This window comes from Peromyscus maniculatus, chromosome 4, assembly GCF_049852395.1.
Source record: "Peromyscus maniculatus bairdii isolate BWxNUB_F1_BW_parent chromosome 4, HU_Pman_BW_mat_3.1, whole genome shotgun sequence".
NCBI classification, from domain to species: domain Eukaryota; kingdom Metazoa; phylum Chordata; class Mammalia; order Rodentia; family Cricetidae; genus Peromyscus; species Peromyscus maniculatus.
This window is the reverse complement of record NC_134855.1, coordinates 20,151,078-20,173,523: the sequence shown is the minus strand read 5'-3', so window position 1 is coordinate 20,173,523 and position 22,446 is coordinate 20,151,078. Positions and strand designations below refer to the sequence as shown.

The 22,446-nt window shown below is 39.5% G+C and overlaps 1 protein-coding gene across 1 annotated transcript in view; it reads left to right on the top strand.

Annotated features, from left to right (window-relative positions):
- The window catches only part of Lrp1b (LDL receptor related protein 1B), a 1,955,528-nt gene that overhangs the window by 1,113,626 nt on the left and 819,456 nt on the right, over positions 1-22,446 (top strand). The window contains exons 12-13 of the mRNA XM_042275227.2: positions 2,263-2,443; positions 21,205-21,424. Coding sequence (XP_042131161.1) covers positions 2,263-2,443; positions 21,205-21,424 — 401 coding nt within the window. The remainder of the gene's footprint in view (positions 1-2,262; positions 2,444-21,204; positions 21,425-22,446) is intronic.

Genomic DNA, 22,446 nt, shown 5'->3' with positions numbered 1-22,446 from the left:
TTTCTAGAATAACAAACCAACAATACAGAAATAAGAGAAAGAGGGAAAGAGTCATTTTGTGGCCTGGGCTGACACCCAGAGCCATGGTGTCATCTGGGCCCAAACTGCTGCCAGGGCCATACCTGAGTTCATGTTCCTGCTGTAGCTGGGGTCTGTATTAATGTTTGTGGCCCGTGTTACCACAGGGGGCTATAGGAACCATGTGTGATGAAATCACAGGGCCATGCTGGGCCACCTCACCATTTGCAGAGAGCCCCAGTGGCCTGGACTGACCAACTCAGCTACCATTCAGGCATATTTTCAGAACCTTGGGTTGGCTCGCTCTAACATCTACCCCACTATGACCTGCTGGAGCACATGAAGGGACTGGTCCTGTGGAACAACACACACAGGATCCCCATGAATGGGGCAGTTGTAGGATATCTAAGAGGAGTTTTATTGAGGGTCCAGTGATGATGGTGTAACAGACACCAGAGGCCTTGAACAAGACCAATGACTCACTACAATGAACATTTGCAAGTGAAGCTGATTGGACAAGAGGGGTTACTGTGTGACACATTGTGGCTCCCAGTGCCACTAAGAGGAATGAAGAGGTGTTGAAGAGGCAGGAAAGATAGAGGAGTGAAGAGGTTTTGGGGTTGGGTTTTTTTTTGTTTTTTTTTTGTTTGTTTTTGTTTTTGTTTTTTTTTTTGTTTGTTTTTTGTTTTTTGTTTGTTTTTTGTTTTTTTTTTTTGTAGGGGGAATGCTGCAAGGATAAAGGGTGGTTATGGGAAGACTGGGAAATGAATGGAATTGGGGTACATGATGTTAAATTCCTAAAGAATAACTAAAGAAATGATGTTTTTAAAAAGACTCATTTAATGGAATTGGACCATGTGATAGTGCAGGCTGGTAAGATTTTCATGTGGGGATGAGTCCACAGTACAGTTGACATCCATAGCCAGCCTACAAGCATTTAGACCACCCATATACATATTTTTTACACCTTGATATGCTCTAAGAAGTTGTCCTAGCTCAGGCAGTACAGTTAGAGTTCCATGTGTAGCTCGATTATGACCTCAGTGCAGGAGCAGGAGCTGTTTTACCCAGTGTTATAACTTCAGGGCAGGCACTATTATTGCTTTCTCTCTATAGACAGATCAGGGTGATGATTTATTTACAGTGGAAGTAATGTAATTTCCCTCTAGAGAGTTATAGTGACTGCTGTGTGTGAGAAAATACCAAAGTTACAAGGCAGGTAGCAACAGTAAAATTTTAAAAACTAGTAGATTATCCATCTTGATTGTTTATACTGAGATTGATTTCAAATAAAATATGATTCTGATATTCACTCTTACAACATGGTAAGTAGAAAAGAGCAAACAGCTATTCTCCACTGTGATAGATTAGGAAAGTGCTCAGGTAGATTAAGCATCAATAAAGTCCAGATAAAATTAAACACTTTTCTAAGCATAGCCACAATTAACCTATAAAGTTATTCTAGTGTTCTGAAGCTTCCTGGATAGTGAACTATGAGCATATGAGCTTGCTTGCTTGGAAGTGTTGACTTTCTTTTTCATAAAACAGAAGGTTTAATTCAGATGAATTTTATGTTTCTTATAGTATCTCTGGTTTATTATTATTTCCTGTACCTTGCAGAAATTTACAGAGGGTCCTTACAATGCACGTACAGGCAGCACCAAGTATACTCATTGGGTTCAAAGGAGAGAGAGAGAGAGGCCACATGAAGTTGAGATTGAAAAATAGTGGAGCATAGGGGAAGAATTGAAGAGGAAGAAATGGGGGCAGATAATAATGAAATGCATTATATGAAATGTGTTAAATTCCCAATAAAAATGTAAAATATCCAGAGGTTTTGCAGATGTTCTTAAATGTCTCTGTTCATACTTCATACATTTCTACTTATACTTTTATGCTCATGTAATTTGTGTTTCCCTTTATTCTGTAGGTCACTTTCTTTGTTACAGCCTATGGGCATTCAGTTAAAATAACATATGATTAGTTTGTAAACACACACAACATTACAATCCTTGTGATGAGAGAGAGTCTATCATTTGCATAACAAGGCATTTAAAATAAAATTGAAAAGAATCTATGAAAAAGTGGAAAATCAAACTATAAAAATCTAGGATTAATTTTTTTTGTTTTAGGGTTTTTTTTTTCTGTTGTTTTGTGATACTTCATTAAGTAGAGCAGTAGTGGTGGAAACTAATTTGACCTAACTACATGATTAGTTTCTTTCTTACTCTTACATTTTTATAGAACTGGATAATGTAGAAGGCATTGCAGTTGACTGGATTGGAAATAACCTTTATTGGACAAATGATGGTCAAAGAAAAACAATTAATGTGGCCAGGCTGGAAAAGGCTTCTCAGAGCCGGAAAACCCTACTGGAGGGAGAAATGTCCCACCCCAGAGGAATTGTGGTCGATCCAGTCAATGGGTATGTAAGCCTGCTTTTGATGTTTTCTGTTTCATACGTATTAACATTGGCAAGGTTTTTTAAGATTCATATGAATTAGTGAATTTCCACAGGAATAGACAGATTCAAAGAATTTACTTGATGAGTTCCGCTCCTGGAAAATATATTAGATAAAAACAGCAAAGTAAGTTGAATTAAATAAAATAAACAATTATTTGTTTATAGGATATGTTACTTAAATGTTTTCAAATAAGCACTACATTAGACAACCATATATTTTGCAACTAATCATATAATCAGAGGCTCTATTGGTTAAACTTTTTAGCAAATGAAGTTTTGTGTATTGAGAACTAATACACACATTCTGTACATTTACTATGAACTAGGTATTTTGTTAAAGTAGTTACTATGTTCCTGTCTGTAACAGTCACAACAGTCCTTTGAATAGTTGCTGCTCTTATTCTCTTCCTTTGAATAAAGGAAAAAGGAATCATGGATCCAATTCCATGCAATTGCTGACAGAGTGATTTGAAACCCAGGCAGTCTGTCCACAAAGGTTTCTTACACACTCCATTCTATTCCTTATTGTACATATATAGTTATTTTAAGCTTATTTATGGTTTCCATGTGGGAACATCACCATACAGTTTTGTGCTACTTGGTCAGAATGAAATATTAAATGTAATATTTTTACTTTTTTTTCTTCAGACCTATGGTATGAACACAAAATCATATTTATAAAATATCAAAGAAATGTGAAAATTCCTAACAGAAATTAAACATTAAATGAATAGATTACATAGTTTATATTTCTAGTTTCTGTATGAATATGTCCTTCCATAGAAAGAAAATATGATCACAAATGGATGTTCTTTTGTTTCTGTGCATACGTTAAAAAATGAATAGTGAGGTGTCCATAGTAGTCTGAGATCACTGAAGTGCAGCTTCTAAATAACTTCAAATATAAGCAGGGTATATCTACCTATGGAGTAGATGAATCACATGTGTGTTTTAAACAGAAATAACTATACTTTCATTCTGACATTTCCTGTATGGCTTTCACAATTATTTGTTCTATTCTTGAAATATCCATTTCATGTTGTCTAAATCCACTTGAATAAAACTTTTCTTGGTGAAGATGAAGTGGTAAGAGAGATCAAGACCACAATACAGCTTTGTGTTTTCTTTTCAGTGAAAGGATTGACTTGGAGGTAGCAGGTTCACCCTCATTTTAGAAAGCCTAATCTTACTTATGTCTGAAATCTGGTTTAGAAAGCAGTAGGAGTAGCCATCGATGTCTGTGGCACAATTTGTTCAAGCAGTTATTGAAAACGTGTCTGGCAATAAAAAGGAAGCATTAGCCCAGGAAATTTTATTCCAATGTTTGGAACTTTAAGTAAAATGTTTTCAGACTGGGGACTTTATGTTTTCTTTTGCTCTCCCATACCACTAGCTTTTAGAAGTACACAGTGGAACTCATCATTTATTGCAGAGAGATTCTTCATCAAGAGAAGCTAGGATCAGTAAAATATTACTTCTTTCTTTAGTTAAAAACCAAGAAATTTACATGTATCAATAGAAACATAGATGGTAATAACTGCCCTCCAGGAACTTGTGACTTTGTGTGAATGGGACACACTCACATAGTTACAAGTGACAGATACTGGGCCATCTGTGATAATGTTGCTCTATTCACAACAGCAAGAAAATGGAACCAGTGTAGATGTCCTCAAGAGATGAATGGATAATGAGTATGGAATATATACACAATGTAGTTTTATTTAATTGTAAAAAAAAATGAAATTATAAAATTTCAGGAAAAGACACTAAGGTGACTCAGACTCAGAAAGACAATATTTTCCTGTTGTCTCCTGTGTTCCCTTGGATCATGTTTCTATGTATGTATGCATATAAGTGGAGGTAAGTGTGGATATAGGCTAGAAAACCAGAGGAAAAGCCCACCGCAGGAAGAAAAGAGGCATTGATGAAAGGTAGGCAAAGGGCACGTGTGACATGAAAACAGAAGCATGCGAGGAAGGTAACCAACCATAGGAGGGGAGAAATCAGTTGGAGAAGAACTCAGGGAGAATAAAAATAACAAATTGTGTTTGAAAATGCCACTATGAAACCTAATGTATATGTTAAGTTTGTTAAATAACAAAAACAAAGAAGAGTAAAAGGCAGAGCAGGTGCAAAGGAAAGAATGATGCAAAGGGAAGGTGTAAACAGAGGATGTTCTCAGCCTGGCAATGAGTTTGACCTCATTTAGTTAACAGATTAGTTTTAAGGGTTTCAACATAAAAGCCACATTTGCATATTGGAGGCTCCTTTAGATCTTAGCATTCGTAATAATGACAGAGAGGTGGACATGGCAGCAGGAGATACTGAAGGATTACACCCAGAGGTGACAAGTTGACAACAGGGTAGAGCTGCAGAGTGAACAGAGCTGGGGCAATGTCCCTCATGCAGACAGCTACAGGTGAACCCACTCCTTTCCATTTTGTCACATGTCACCCTGTATACAGCTCAATAGCCCTCAAGTTTGTACTTCAACACACATCATCTCTGTGAGGTATGTCCACAGCTGAGTACATGATTTCCACAATCAGAATCATAAACTGCCCTCTGAAGTTAGAGTGTGAGACCACACAGTTTAGCTATTAGGTAGATAATGTGTCAATAAGCCAAGTAAGTCTTCCATGGGAAAATGATTACTATTACTTCCATGGCAATGACGATTTTAAGGATTTACATATTTCAGGAATTCACTGATTAACACTACCTTTCCATTTGTGAGCATAATTATTCTCAACAAACACAAACTTGGTGCTTCCAGTAAAGTTATAAATAAGGGATGTCTATCTCCTAATTATTATAATTTTAATTGGAATTAGCAGACATTCAGTATTTAATATTATACAAAGAGTATGTATAACACATATTCTAAAAACATCACTAAGAAATCAAAGGAAGACCTTATCTTTATTCTTGTCTGCAGATAGGTTGGGAACAGACTGTACAAAGACATTGCATTTTAACAGCCCTTTAAAGTAAAGGTAGAGTCTTTTTGTCCGCATTAACTGAAGGCACTGATGAGCAGCCAGAATTCTAAATTATTTTATTTATCTTGTTCCCTACTTACTTTATAGGCTATATTGCTGCTTTTATATATTTAAGATTTATCATTTTCTTGATTATAAGAAATCAAGATTATTGAAATATTTAAGCAGATGTAGATAATTGTAAGGTAAAAGGCCTGTGCCCACTTCTGGTTTTGAAAACACTCACCAATCTCTGAGCTCGAAACCCTACCAATTCCTGAACTTGAAAACCCACCACCAATTCAATTCCTCAGCTTGAAAAGCCACCAGTCCCTGACTTCAAAATCCCACCAATCCCTGGGCTTGGCTTGAAATTTTACCAAACCCCACCTTGGAAAATTCTACCCCCTGGAAACCCTATATAAAGCATGCTTCCTGCTCAGTTCTTTACTGTTTCTTGCCCAGGCAGAGGCAGCCACTCTCTTGTGTCTCTCCCAGTAAATATCTTATGTGAGATTTGTTGCTCAGTATGACTGTGTGGTATTCCTTGACTTCTGACTGTCAGGACACCTTTCCCTTCAGAGCTGTAACACCTTTGTTGGGGAAGTTTTTCCCCTCAGAGCTGTAACACTTACATTGGTTCCCTAACTAGGCTAGGCTCTCATGGTGCCTGCGCTCTCCCTCAGTGTCTGAGCCACACTAAGCCCTTATCCCTCATCTCCAACCCAACCTCAACTGAATCAATCACTTTCAGGCTCACTGACTACTCAACTTTGGCTTTGTACTTCCCAGCAGCAACTTGGTAAATTCCCTCCTTCCATTGGTAAAAATGCTTCCCTTAGTCCAAAGAAGTTATTGTTGAGGGTTCAGCACCCCTCTGGTACTCTTGGAAGCTGAGGTACCCCCAGCCATGGTCTTCAGGGATATGGCTGGCCCTTTCAACCTGACCCCATTCTCCCACACTTAGAGCTGTAATCCTGCACCTTGCTTTAGCCAAACCAGACTATTGCACCCCTTCCTGCCTACCTCTCCCATCTTCCTTTCGGAGCTGCCCATAATCCCAGAGCTCCTCTAGGCCCTTTTGCTGTTCTGTTCCCAACCCTTTCCTGTGGATAAGACCACACTCCTGAGCTCAGTTATTTGGTGCCTATAGTCAATTCTTGGGGACTCATCCAAAGCCCTGGTACAGACTGTGCCCTGTTGAGTGCAGTGACCTGTTGAACAATTTGATCCTCATTAGGTCTCCTGAGTCTTGGACATGTCTTCAACTACAGGCTGCACTGACTTTTTCCTCTCACCCTCTCCTTCTCATCTGTGGGAACAGTGTCTTCCATACCCTTTCATTCCCCGTTGGAATAGCTTTTAGAAAACCTCTAGCCTCTTTATCTGGCACCCAACCCGAAGGATCCTAAAGTAACTCACCTTTGCAATCAAATTTTGCCTCAATACTTCTTAAATAATCAAGGTAAATGACAACCTCAATCCCAAATGTATTCAGGATCTTTACAACTATTACAAGCAATCAGGGAAATGGAAAGAAATTCCCTACATCCAAGCTTTCTTTTACTTCTGCTTCAGCCTTCTCTCTGTTCTTCCTGTTCCCCCACTCGGCTCCTTCTAGCTGTAAAGACCGAACAATCAGATTACTCCATTGCTTTGAACGCAACTAAGGAACCTTTCCACTACATCTCAATCTACAGCCCCTTCTCCTTCTCCAGACTTTCCAGTGTCCCTTTCTTACTCCTCAGCAACAGACTGCCTAAACCTACCTTCCCTTGTGCCTAATTTCAGATGACTGGTGGCCCCTAGTCCTCCTGTTTCTAGTTCCCTTTCCACCATGGGAAACCCTCAACCTCCTCCTACCTGGCCTAAACAGGCCAGGTTCTCCATTCTCAGGACATTGCCAGGGTGTTCACCTTGGTCAGGGTACACACCCCCTTCTCATCAAGCAGGTCTTAGACAGAAAAGAGATTAGAATCTTACACTGCTAACTCATCCTTTATTAAAGAACTCCAATATATTACTCAATCTAACAGCATTATTGCTCATGATGTTTAGATGATTCTTACCAACAATCTTTTTCCTAAAGAGCTCAGGTGAGTCTGGGACCCAGCTAAGGTGCACATAGATGAAATCCACTAAATGAACATCAGCCACCCAAAGCCTGAGAACCTCCAGGTCCCTGCTTCAAATGTAGAAGGAGAGTCACTTGCCCTGAACATGCAAGAGGCCATGTCAACCATCTTGACCATGTCCAAGATGCCATCAGGAGGGACACTGGGTTATTGATTGCACCCATGTCCCTTGCAGCATTGAAAAATCAGGCCCAGATCACCCTCGAGCCAACCTCCTATGTCTGGCCATTGTCTATTTAAGGGGCCCAGGTTCCATTGGCCTGAACATCACTAACTCCAATAGGGAGCCTCGGGTAGACATCACAGTATCAGAACAACACAACTTCCTTCTGGACATTAGGGCCACTTTTTCAGTCCTGATGGAGTTTTAGAGAGGTACCTCTCCTCATTCCTCTATTTTCAGAGTAGTGTAGATGAAATTCTAAATGGGCTTATTAAATAAGAAACACAGAGCCAAATACAGAGTTAAAAACCCAAGAGTTCAGAGCACAAGCAAAGAGCCAAGACTACCTTTAGCTTATCGCCCACTGCTGTCCTTCCCCTGAGAGAGAGGGAAAGACCTTATTCCTATATGGCTTGTCATTTTATTGCTTTATTGTTCTGCTTTCTCATTGGCTCTAAGCCCAGCCACATGACTTCCTCATCACTGCCTGTCTATACAGACCTCCTGGTCTCTATGGTTGGTACTGGGATTAAAGTTTTGGGTCACCACACTTGGCTGTGTCCCTGACCACACAGAGACTCTGCCTGCCATGTGATTGGAATAAGGGCATGGGCTACCACCGCCTGAATTCTGTTCCTGGCTCGCTAATGACCTCTGATCTCCAGGTAAACTTTGTTTGTTAACATACAAATAAAATCACATTTCAGCACAATTAAAATATTGCCACAGAGTAGGGGTATAGCCTTACCAGCCTCACCAAAATCCAGCTCTTAGCTATATCTTTAGGGTTATCCCCTTCACCTACTCCTTCCTAGTTGTAACAACCTGTCTCATCCCCTTTCTTGGAAGAGACCTGCTAGCCAAAGTGGGAGCCTATATTTCCTTTGCTCCTCCCATCTGCTTGACCCCAGATTCCCCGTCTCCTCTTCTCCAAACTACACAATATGGCATACCTTTTCCCTTACTGGCCTCTCACGAAGATTCCTCAGAATAGGACAACCAAAACCTCTCTACAGCAAAACATAATCCCCCTCTCATCATTCAATTACAAAACTCCACCAAATATATCACCACAGCTCAATAACCACACTTTCTCCAAAGCCTCAGGGGACGTATGCTTCTCATCTCTGATCTTTTAAGGAAAAAAAAATCTTCTATGCCCCATGACTTCTCCCTTTAACACTCCCATACTTGCAGTTAAAAATTCAATGGAACTTTGGTTCATGATCACTTATCAAGTCAATAGTGGTTCCCCTTCACCCCATAGTATCCAACCCCTTTACTTTATTCTCTACCCTCCTGTTTTTTGTTTGTTTTTACTCTTTTCTCTTTTGAGGGACCTGATACACCGCTCCCATAACTATCATAAAAGGAGGCTTATTCTTTCTTATAAATGCCCAGGAATAGCTTGGCTTGTTTCTCGCCAACTTTTCTTAACTTTAAATTATTCCATCTACCTTTTACTTCTGGGCTTTTGCCTTTCTATATTTCTGTATATCTTTTTTTTTTTCTTATTCTGTGTCTGGCTGGGTGGCTGGGTGACTAGCCCCTGTGTCACTTCATCCACACCCCTGGAGTCTTCTAAAACTCCTTTTCTCATGCCTTAAAACCTTTTCTCTCTGTTTTTCCTTCTATTTATTCTCTCTCTCTTTTTTTGTTTTGTTTTGTTTTGTTTTTCAAGACAGGGCTTCTCTGTGTAGCTTTGCGCCTTTCCTGGGACTCACTTGGTAGCCCAGGGTGGCCTCGAACTCACAGAGATCCACCTGGGTCTGCCTCCCGAGTGCTGGGATTAAAGTCGTGCGCCACCACCACCTGGCTTATTTATTCTCTTTGTCTGCGAGCACTGTCTATGATTTCTCCTTCCTTGCTATTGGCCATTCAGCTCTTTATTAGACCAATCAGGTGTTTCAGAAAGGAAAGGTTTTAACTTTAACATAGTAAAACTACATACACCAAAAACAGTTATCAAGAAAGAATTACATTTACAATATTCATTCCATTTTGTATTTAGCTAATTCAGAGAAAATACTCTATTATCTATCTTATCTTAGTGATTCCAACATTTTATACCTAATTTACTTTCTATGAAGACTATAACTCTAATTGTTTAGTCTTCAACTCCATCAAAAACCCAAGGATGTAATATTACCTAACAACAGAGACATCTTACTGCCCAGACAGTCATCCCAAGTTCTTCTGCAAAGTTGGGACATCTTTCTTTGGCCTATGGGCCTAAAGTATCTGGCAGACTTTTCAGTGAAGCAGAAAATTTGAAGGACTGTCATGCCTTGTATTGGCAAAGTTCATCAGTCACTTTCCTCTTTGTCCTGCAGAATGTCTGGCAGACTAGTCTCTGAAGCAGGAACCCTGAAGGATTGTCTACTCATGTTTTGGCAAAGTTCACTGGTCAATTTCCTGTGGGTCCTGTATTCCCAGTTTATATAGCATAGTGTCAAGTAGCCAAGGCTAAAGCAGTTTCTTGCCCAAATGGCTTATCTTGCTACAATGAAAGAAAACTCCTATGGAGATTCTTTGATGCCCATCATGTTTTTATGAAGTAAATTGCTGCTGTCAGCAGCAGATGTATTTCATTTCATGAAGAGCCCTAAGTTAACAAAACATTTGAAATGCCATGTTCTATAAGTCTTTGAAATGTTTGAAGACCATCTTTCTATCTAAAATATATCTCTGTATGATCTTGAAAATGTCTACTAATTTGATTGTTATAGATGACTACTAACCTATGATTCTTGATTATCCTAAATAGTTAACATTAAAAGCTTTTAAAAACTAGAACTTTCTCTTGCATTTTTAAATGTACTGCATAGGTATAATACCTTAAACAAGTATAGAAACATATATACAAACAGTTTATCAAAATTAATTTTAAATTTGTATCAATATGTCAAAATCATGCAAATGCAAAATATCTGAGATTAATAGTTGTATTTTTATTCTATATTCCCTTAAATATAACAAACACTCATGACCCACCAAATAACTAAATGCCTCCCACAATTTAAGTCTGGGGACTGTGGACATTGTTTTCACTAGACTGCTTTCTATTACGTTTGATCGAAGAGATCTTTAGGAGTCCCTGAGAAAACTGAGAAAATGGTCAAGTCCTGGGAAGACCAGCTATAACCTTTGTTGATATATATATCACCTATCAATTTTCAAGAGTTCTCCCTTGATCAAACCTGACCCATATTAACCTGGAAGGAATTGGCAGCCTCTTGTTTCCTGTGGAAACAAAAGAAAAACCACCTCTCCAAAGTAACATACATTTTTTACTCCTTTTTTAAAGTTAAGGCATTCATAAGTTATATAGGTTGGTTTAATTTATTAGTCCAGTTCACAATCTCATGTCTGTCAGCAGCTGTTGTTTGCTCATCAACATTCAAGAATTAAAAAATCAACACAATACTATATAGGCTTCAGACTCTATGCATTTCCCATTGTTATGGGCCTTTTTCTTTTTTATTATTTTATTTCTCTTTAAAGAACTCATTTTAAACTATTTCTTTCTTTCTATGACTATTCATAATCTTTTTACTTTTTCTTAAAAGTAAACACATTGGAAAACACCCTGGAACTTGTTTAGAGATTTTTCCACCTATACCTCTTTTACTGTGTATCTTTTACCCTTATATGGCCATGCGAGCAAACTTTAAACTGCTAAGCTACCACTGGGTCCTCTGTGGCCCAGCTCTATCGACTGGATCTGCCTGCTTTTCAGTTGTTGAGAACGAAGCCTAAAGCTAGCAGCTCAGTTGGAGGTGCATGACCAGAAACTGCATTCAAAGTTCCTAGCAGTAAGAAGCCTGTACCTGTGCGGCCACAAGCATGTTTTACTAAGATAGTCTTTTCTATTTAGCACTGACCTGCAGGCTGAACAACAGCGCCTCTTAAAGAAGTCTTGTCTCTTTGCTTTTTTCCCCTCCTTTTCTTTTTTCTTTTCTTTTCTTTTTTTTTTTTTTTTTCAGGTTTCTCAGGCCCTATCTGGAAATATAGGGCCCACGTTGGTATGCCATAATGTAGTTGGTTGTTTTTACTCTTTGGGGGCCCACCACTCAGCTCCCAAATAAATCACACAAGGAGATTTATTCTTTCTTATAAATGCCCAGCCTTAGTTTGGGGTGTTTCTTGCCAGCTTTTCTTAACCGGAAATTATCTCATCTACCTTTGGTCTCTGGGATTTTGCCTTTCTCTATTTTTGTATATCTGTTCTGGCAGGAGTTATATGACTTCTTCAGGAGAAAAATTATGAGAATAGGTTGAACAAACTTTCCCTGTGGAAAAGCCGGAGAGACCTTGACCCATTGGCAAAGCCTAGGGACAGTTCATTGCATTATTCTGGGCATGACCCCAGGAGCACATGTGCTATCTGCTCTCCTTGTTTTCACTATGCTGGCCATATGGCTGGCTACCTTTAAGTTCACTTTCTCAGTCATGGTTAAAGTAGCAATTACAAAAGGAAAACTTTCCCCAATGACTCTCATCTGAGTGAGCCAGAGGGAATGTTGTTAAATACATACAATGGGCCTGATTCAGCCTCTAAAGCCTTCAATGTTTCAAGTGTGACCATGACTTTAGGCTTGTTAAGAACAGGATGTTGCCTTTCCAACACACCCTGTGACTAGCCTGAAAAAGTCACAGTAGTTCATGAAGTTTAATGTCAATTACAAATTTGCATAACTGTTATGGGGAGAATGATTTTAACCACAAGAGTCTAGTAGAAATGCAAATAAATAGATGATATCAAGATTTAATGGGAACAGTCTAGGAATAAGAAATAAAGCAGAATCATAGAAGCCCACAATGCCTTCATTTCTAATAACTGTGCCAATACCCCAAGAACTTAAGGAAGATGGGCATGAGAACAAGGGAGAAGCAGTGCCAACCATTAAGAGTAAGTTTCCAAGTTATGTAGCCTATAGGATGGATGGAAAAACCTGGAAGAGATAGAGTAGTACAGAACGTAGACTAAATTGATCCAGCTTTGGCTGGCGAGTTGATTGTGAGAACTCAGACCCTACCAGATATAATATTAACCAATAGAGAAAAAACTGTCTCTCACCTGCATGATGTTGTAACTGCAAATGCTGCCAATTGGGCACTCAGTTCCACCCATAGGTGTGCCTAGTTAGAAAACTTCCTTGGTGGCTCGCAACAATGCTTATGCTGCTAATGCTAGAGCTATGGATTAAATAGGTAATGGTTACCCGTGGGAAAGTAGAAAAAAAGAAGCAAAGGAACAAACTGACAATTACTGTGACCATTTCTAGAAACTTAAGGAAACAAATTTGATTGTAGAAATGTTCATGCAAACCATTGAAAGTGTATAAATAAAAATGCCCCAAGCTATCCTGAGCCACTTTTTAAAAAAACAGGTGGTCACAGTTTGCATCATTAAACAAATGTTCCACAGCGTAAACAAATGTAACACATCTTAAAATAATATTCTACAACACCCTACCCTCAGGAACCTTTCATTTTTCTGTCCTAGACTTAAATATGCCTTCTTTTCCATTCCTCTCAATCGATCTCCAGCCACAAAACATCTTTGCTTGGACTGACCCAGATACTCACCTTTCTATTCAAATTTTACTGTCCTACCTAATGGGTTCCAAGACAGCCTTCATCTATTTGGGAAGGCCCTAGTCTCTAACTTACTCTCTTGCCTCTTTTGAAACACAAGTGTATACGTTACATAGATGGTCTGCTCCTTTATAGTTCCTCCCTGCAAATTAGCCAGGCCAACACCTCCACCTTATTAAACTTTCTGTCTGGCTGGGGATATAAGGTCTCACCTTCTATGGTCCAACTTTTCACTCCTCAGGTAACTTATCTGTAAATAATTATCCATCCAACTAAGAAGGCCATTACCCTAAATAGGAAACATCTAATCTAGTCTCTTTCAATACCTACCACGAAGGACAAAATTCTATCCTTCCTAGGGATGACTAGCTTCTTAAGCTCCTGAATTCTTTCTTTCTTTCCTCTCACCCATCCCTTATATGAAGTGGCACTTGGCCCCTCATCTGAGCCCCTCCTCATACTCATTGCCAAGCCCTTTCACAAGCTTCAACAAGCATTCTTGGCCTTCTTCTGCAGGCCTTGGCCCTAAATCTTTTGCACTTAACTTCTCACTCTATGTCACAGAGAAGGAGGTATATGCCTTCATGGTCCTGGGTCATCAGCTGTGACCCTCTTTTGTGCCTGTTGAATACCAATAAAAAAATTAGACCATTCTATCCAAGGATGGGCACCTTATGTGAGTGTGCTGGCCACAGTCATGTTTCCTATATGTAAAAGAAAGAAGTTATCTTCAGATAACTCCACCTGTTACTGTCTTCTCTTCTAACCACCTGCCCGACCTTCTAACACACAAGGGTCTCCAAACCCATTCCCCTTCCTGAGTTCTCTGTCTTCAGATAGCGTTGGTAGAGGACACTACACTTATCTTCTAGCCATGCCCATCTCTTAACATTTCAAAGTCAATCCCCTGACCAATCCCAGGCTTGGCCCTATCTCACTTTTGCACTGAGACTGTAGAAGAGCTACTGCCTAATTCCACACATATACATGAGGGAACACTACCACAAACCACCTCTATTTGGTATACAGATGGAAGTTCCTTCCTACATAAAGAAGTCTGAAATGCAGGATATGATATTGTCTGGGAAACTATTGTATTTAAAGTACAAGCCCTTCTAGGCTGAAGCAGGAATGAATAGACTGAGTTAATAGCTCTTGTGTGTTTCTAAAACAAAGGGACAATCCTTAAACTTTAATACTTACTCCAATTATGCTTTTCACATTCTCTTGTCACATGCAGGTATTTGAAAGAAGCATGGAATACTAACAACAAAAGGAGGTTCCATAACCAAATTCAGACTGAATTATGGCCCTGCTAGAGGCCTCTCAACTTCCCTGGGCCACAGGAATTATCCACAGCAGATTTCACCAAATAGACAGTTTCATTGTCTCCGAGAACAGTAACCAACTCGATGAGACAGCTAGAGCTGCCACTTCTTTCTAAAAGCTATCACTGTTTCTCCCAAAATTTGCCAAACATCTAATCTCACCTCCAGGCATTGGAGCCCTGCTTTTTCCACTCATTAAGACAGGAGATCCCTCCCTGGATCTGACTGGCAGCTCAACTACATCCACATGCCCACTGTTAGACATTTTAAATGTCTTTTGGTCCTGGTAGACACATTTTCAGTATGGGTAAAAGCTTTCCCAACCCTAATAAAAGACCTGTTCTCCTTTTGGGAGAAACTGTCCTCCACTTTGAAGTTCCAACCTCCCTTTGATCAGATAATGGCCCTGAATTTACTCCTCAAATCTCTCAAGCTTTATCTAAAACTCATAACATCCTATGTCATTTCCCTATTCTCTGTTATTCCCAATCCTTAGGCAAGATCGAACTAACCAATGCTCTCTCAAAAATATTTTTATCAAAATCTCCCAAGGGCTTCATGTTGACTGAGTTAAACTTGTAGCTAGAGTTTTCCTGCCTTGCCCACAGTCAGGACAAATCTCTCTAACCCGCCAGTCCCACAGCTGCTCAGACCCAACCAAGTAAACACAGAGACTTATATTGCTTACAAACTGTATGGCCGTGGCAGGCTTCTTGCTAACTGTTCTTATATCTTAAATTAATCCATTTCCATAAACCTATACCTTGCCACGTGGCTTGTGGCTTACCAGCATCTTCACATGCTGTTTGTCATGGCGGTGGCTGGCAGTGACTCCTTCTGCCTTCCTGTTCTTTCTTTTCTCCTCTCTGTTAGTCCTGCCTATACTTCCTGCCTAGCTACTGGCCAATCAGTTTTTATTTATTGACCAATCAGAGTAATTTGACATACAGACCATCCCACAGCATAAACTGCTCCCTTTTTTTTCTTCTGCAACTAAGAGCCCTCCAAAAGAAACCTTTCCTCACCTCCCCTTACAAACTCATGTACGAATGGCTGATTCTGCCTCCTGGCCTCATGCCCCAGCTATCTCCTGATCACCTTCTTACCCTTTTGTTTTGCTATCTCTGTTCTCTCCTTTGGGACTTCACCCACCATTCTTTGTTCCAGCCCCATCATGACACCCTTTCCTCTTCCCTCAATATCTGGGACTTGGTTATCCTCTCTCCTACTGTTTACAATCCTTCTCCTCTTTCTCCAAATTGGGCAGGCCTCTTTGGGATCATTCTTATTACCCCTATGACTGCTAAGCTCAATGGTTTCTTTTGCTGGATTCATCTTTCTCATCTCAAGTCTTTTATACCATCATCTTAAGATAATCTTCCCTTCTCCATTTTGATCCCAAAAGGACCTTGTTTCCTTAGATTTCAGAAGATACCAAGATCAGCCTGCTTGCCTTCAGTCTCAGAATAACGAGCTCTCACAGATCTGCCAAGACCCAAGCCTGACCCAATTGGATCATGAATTTTCTTTCTATCTTGTCCTGCTCACTCCCATCAGTGGCAGGGTTTACGTATGGAGATTTGAGGTTCAAACAACTTATATTTAGCAATTCTTCCAGACCTCCCTCAGGGTGGGGCTGCAGATTGCTCACCAACCAGTTTTCAAAGCAGATGGTTGTTCGTATAACACCTACATTGACTTCTAAAACACCTGTCCCCTCTGTTTGCTTTTGCTAAGATCAACATTGTAGTCAGATTATTTTTTGAGCTGCCAGCTCACAAATAAGGACATGGAGACTTAATCTATGAAAGCTCAGCCTTAGCTGAGGCTTATCCCACTAGTTCCTATAGCTTAAATTAACCCATTTATTTTAATGTACATTCTGTTGTGTGGCTTGTTACCTCTTCTCTCTATACTGCTCATGCTGCTTCCTCCAAGTTTGGCTGGTAACTCTACCTTCTTCTTCCCAGAGTTCTTTCTTTCTGCCCTGAAGTTCCACCCCTATCTCCTGCCTAGCTAATGGCTATTCAGCTCTATTCAGCTTTTTATTATACCAATCACAGCAATACATTTTCACACATTGTATATATATATATATATATATGTTATATATATATATATATATATATATATATATATATATATATATATATCCCACAACACAAACTAGAGATTACTGTCTACATTACCCAGAGAATTATTGAGGCTGCCTTGTTGGTCCTGTAGGAGACATGATGTATATTCAGGAAAGTGTTCCACCTTTTGTGTATAATAGGGCATTTTCATATCCTAATTAAGGACCCATGGCACCCCAGATAGGAGAGGGAGTCATGGGTAAGCTTTAATATAGCATCATTAACAACTGTCCATCCAGTGTGATAAAAGTACAAAGGGTATTCACCCCATTTTCTCAATTTTTCGCATTTTCAGGTATAGACAAGGCAGAAGAAGAAGTCCTCAAAGGTCCTTCCATCCCTAACATCACCCTTCCTAAACTATATCTATCCCAGTTCTCTGTCCTCATGGTCATTCCATCTCTTGTTTCAGACCTTAACCTCTGCACATCATCTATTAAATACCACTCTGCCTGGCCATTTTGGAGGATGCTGGTTGTATGTCTTTCCCGGGTTAAACTCACAACTACCTCACTCACTGGTCTATTAGACTCTCTCACTTCACTGTATATTCAGTCCTCAGAGCCAAATACCACTGTCACTCCTTCTCTCTCCCACATCTGTCTCTGCAGTATCACAGACTGCTTTAATTCCTCAAATACACACTCTATGGGCACTCTGGCTGTATCAGACTGTAATAACCCCTTTACCCTGAGCCCTTATGTCCAAATGTTCACAATGCCTTTATCCTCTGTGGCACTGAAGTTTACCACTGCCTACCAGTTGAGTGGTCTGGGACTTACGCCTGGGTGCTCCTTTTCCCGAAATTAGCAGTGGTACTCAAGGAGGAACCCTTGCCAATTCTCCTCACAGAGCTATAGCTGCAAGGCTTAACAAACAAGTAGTTCAGATCTTATCCCTTCTTGTGGCTTTGGGAATAACTGCTAGTGTTTTCACTGGAACAGCAGGACTAACTACTTCCCTAACTACCTATTACCAGTTTTCCTCTCAGTTTACCGGGACGTCAAATGGATGGCTCAGACCCCCCTCACCCTCCAGGGACAAATACACTTCCTGGCTTTGTAGTGCTAACAAATTCAGTGAGGGTTACATTTACTGACAGAGGAGATGGGTGGACTCAGACTCTTCCTCAAGGAGGAATGCTGCTTTTATGTCAACCAGTTGGATATAGTAAAAGATAGGATCTGACAACTCCAAACATACCTCCAAGAATATAAGGAACAGGACAATACTTCTGACTGTTGATCCATTGACAGTCTAATATGGAATTGGGTATTGTCTTACCTCACTTGATCTTAACCATAAGATGAAGAACTGATAGATACTGCCTTCCTTAACTCCCCCCCCATCTCCTCCTCTTAATCCCACTAGTCACAGTCTGCCTTGTAAACTTCTTGTCTACAGTTCTTCAGCAACATATTCAAAAGATTTCTAAACAAACTTTTAATAGGTTGCTTTTACAGGATTATCAACCCCTGGCTATGGAACCAGAATCCTGTGGCTCCCAACTATGCTCTGATTGTGAAAGTCAAGTTTACCCCCAAGGACTTCAATGGTCCCAATTAGCAGGAGGTAGTCCACTGATAATGGTGCCCTCTTTCCAGACTTCTGGTTGTTTTTAATAATAAACAAAAAGAGGAGGATGTAGAACAAAAGGTCAACCCACTTCTGGGTTTGAAAACAATAAAATCCACTAATCCCAGAGCTTAAAATCTCACCAACCCCCTGTCTTGGTTTGAAATTTCACCAATCCCTACCCAAATATCTCTACTTTGGAAAACTCTGACCCCCAAGAAACCCTATATAAAACCTGCCCCTGCTCAATTTATGGTGCTTCTCCCCTACCAGAGGCAGCCACCCTATTGTCTCTTCCAATAAATCTCTTGTGAGAGGTTTGTTGTGCAGTGTAACTTTGTAGTATTCCTAGACTCCCAACTTTGAGGGTACCTTTCCCCTCAGATCTATAACACTTCCATTGGGTAAGGCTTTTCCCTCAGTACTATAACACTTACAATAATCTCACACATATAGGTCCTCTATCAGACCAACATGTCAAAAAGTGTTTCCAGAAAAATGGATAGATCATCATGTTAAGAAACATAAGCTAAATTCAGAAAGATAAATATTACATTATCTCTCATATGTGGAATCTAGATTTAAGTGTGTGTGTGTGTGTGTGTGTGTGTGTGTGTGTGTGTGTGCCTTGAAAGTAGAAATGAAAAAGAAATATATATATATATACATATATATATATATATATATATATTTGTTTAAAAATAAACTTAAGTTCTGGATCAGTTCACAACAATTCTTCATTTGAACAGTGCCCTGACCTGTGTGTCTTAGACAGGGAAAACTCCCTGGGTGGTTAGAGACCGAAGAATGACAGACACAGAAACTCTGCGATCAGGCAGGCTGTGGGCTCTGATGCAGCCATGTCTACAAATGATGAGGAACCTCAGTGTTTGCATTATGTACACACAGAGGGAGGGCTTATGTAATCCCTGTAGGAGGTCTTTGTGGGTCCAAGTCTCTGGCTGTAAACATGGAGATGAGGAATCTTCGGTTGACTAGTTTTTGTACTCACTGATCAATTGTCTGTAAATACCCATAATTGACCAGAGAAGAAAGCTCTGCCAATTTTGAGCCATATGGGGGAAAACTTTGCCCATTTCCCATGGGTCCAAGGCCTTAATCCTTTTCAAGTCTGTGCCCTTATCAACAATACACCTTTACTCAGGACTGTTCTGACTTGAGGTTTCATTCAATCCTTACAGAAGAGCAAAACAGTAAACATCCTTATTATAATTTCAAGTCATCACAAGCCTGTGTTGTGTGTGTGTGCGCATCATGCACATGAATTCATATGAAAACATTTATGTCTGTGAATCAGGATAAAAAACTACAGAGTAAAATGTGTATGTCATGATCAACAGGAAATGCTGAGGGGAAAAATTATTCCAGTTTCAAAAATGTGTAATTTAATAATAAGAATTAAAGGGCTTTAGTTAAATGACTATGATGATTTTAGAAAATGCCATTAAAGATGAAATATCATGCATTTTATGCACGCTGATTTATAAAAATGAAAGGAAACATTTGTGCCTGATCATGGAATTAGAGAAAGTACAGTTTCTCTTTCGTCAGTTCCTAAGTTGTCACAAAGATAAAAGCTCTTGTAGAGAATTCAGGATAGAACAAGGCACACTGACATTCATTCTTACGTTCAGATTAATACTACATCTGGTCTCAGCAGGCAATCAAAATAGTTGTCAACGGTTAAGATGTTTTTTAAAAAGCTTAATTGATAGGAAATAATGGAGGGTAAATTTTCAACTTTGACTTACCAACCAATTTGAACACTTAGAGGATTCACAGGCAGGATATAGAACTTACCCAAATTACGTCAGAAATTCCTCAGGGTCCCCACAAGGGAGGGAAAGCTATGGGGGGGAGCATTCTTAAGGCCCCCAGCTTAGATAAGTATTGGGTCTTTAGAAAGCTGTGTCTGGGATGCCATAATGGAACTCCACTTTAATTAATAACACAAGAACTTTCACATGACCCTAGAACAACACGTATTGTGTGGTTTAACCTTATTCATGAGGGAATTGGAACGTTAGCTCCAGGCTCACTCTCCCACTGTTACAGCTTACACAAAAGATTCGTTTTTAAAGGGTGTTTTGTTTGAGATAGAAATTAAAAGCTCAAAATCTCAAGGTCAGTCAACCTGCTGTTATTAAACTTACGTGCAGCTAAATTGTCTTTTGTGGATTTGGGGTAATAATAAGCAGCAATAAAGCATAGATAATTTACATCAGGAAGACAAATTGGATCTGGCCAAATAAAGCTGGTATGACTGTGACCTTTAGAACAAAGACAATCCAGTTGCTTATCTAAAAAAAACCTCTAATTTATATGAATTAAATACAGTCTGGAGTAGATCATTAGCCGTGCTGTGGGTTCTCATGTCAGCTGCCTACCTTCTAATCACTGAGCCAATTATACATTTTGTGGAACAACATTTAAAGGTAATAATGCATAAAAAAAAATCAGGGTGAAAAAAAATAGGTATTTGTTGGTACTTACCACTGTTTTAAATAATGTATTAGACAAGCCTGAGTGGCTGGTGGGAGGTTTTCTGAGATCTCTTGGGAGCAGTAGCTGGTAGTAGAAAGTTTTCTGTGGTGAGGCTAAATGGTCTGTATAGTTGCCTTGGCTTTTCTGGCTTCACAGATGTACTCTGGTTTCGAAAGATAAGTGTTTAGATAGAACATGTTAGAAAGCCATTGACATATGGAAGTACCAAACCTGAGAAGTGCTCTCTACAGGGTGGCTACTGGAGATAACAAAATACACTCTTGTTTTTCATGTCCTAGTTGGATGTATTGGACAGACTGGGAGGAAGATAAAATAGATGACAGCGTGGGAAGGATTGAGAAGGCTTGGATGGATGGCTTCAATCGACAGATTTTTGTGACTTCAAAGATGCTGTGGCCAAATGGCTTAACGCTGGACTTTCACACCAACACATTATATTGGTGTGATGCCTACTATGATCATATTGAAAAAGTATTTCTAAATGGAACTCACAGAAAGGTAAAAGACAAGTGCTGCTGTTTTTAAACTATATGCTTCTTCTTCCACAGAGCCTTGTTTGTGCTGTGTTAAAAATACTTTCAAGTTTATTTTTACCCCTCTGAGGTGGCTGCCAATAGTCTCCATGGGGTGGCTGAAGGAGCTGAGCATTAAGCTGTGCAGCTGGCTCTGGCCTCCCGGAGGCCAGGCCCATCTCACTGCAGTATGCCAGGATTTGTGGGGGTTTTTAAAGAAGCCCTCCTGGTAGCAGAGCTGCTTTTACAATGAAGCCTGTCTACATTATTGATGGATTTTCTGTGACCAAGCAACCCCTCTCCATTTGAATATGTTCAATATTTGCAGCTGAAATTTAGACAAAGTAATTATACTGCACTCATTTGAGTAAAGAACTTTGTGATGCTGAACCTGAAATACATCTAGGCATGGGCTGAATGCCAAGGCGATCAGTGCAAATAAATGTGAATGTACTCTAGTTCATTTTGCTGAAATCCATGTAAAATGCCCTGGCATTGTGGAGTAATACTGACAATTGTGTAGTTGAGGGAAAGACAGAGCCCTAGCTGACAAAATCATCACATTACTTCCTTGTCTTCCGTCATTTAACAACCCAGAACTCATGAAATGACTTCAGCGTTGAGGTAAAAGGTGAAGAAAGCGTAAGTTAGACATTTCCAAAATGCTTCCTTTGATGTAAGTTCCTTTCTAGATCTGAATCCTCAATGGTAGGCTCATCCTACTCATTAAGAATTCTTTTTAAGAAATAAATAGTACTATAACCAGTTCAGTCATTGGTTATCACAAATCATACTCAACTATTTCCCCAGATAAATAAATTTCATTGGCATGTATCATGATGTCATATAATTCACAACTACTAACTAAATATCTGTGCTTTCTTTGAAGATGTTAATATGTATACTATATATATATAATACATATAACTATAGTATAATTTATATAACTATATATATTATATATAATATATTGTATAAGATGTTAGTAATTTACTATATATATACACA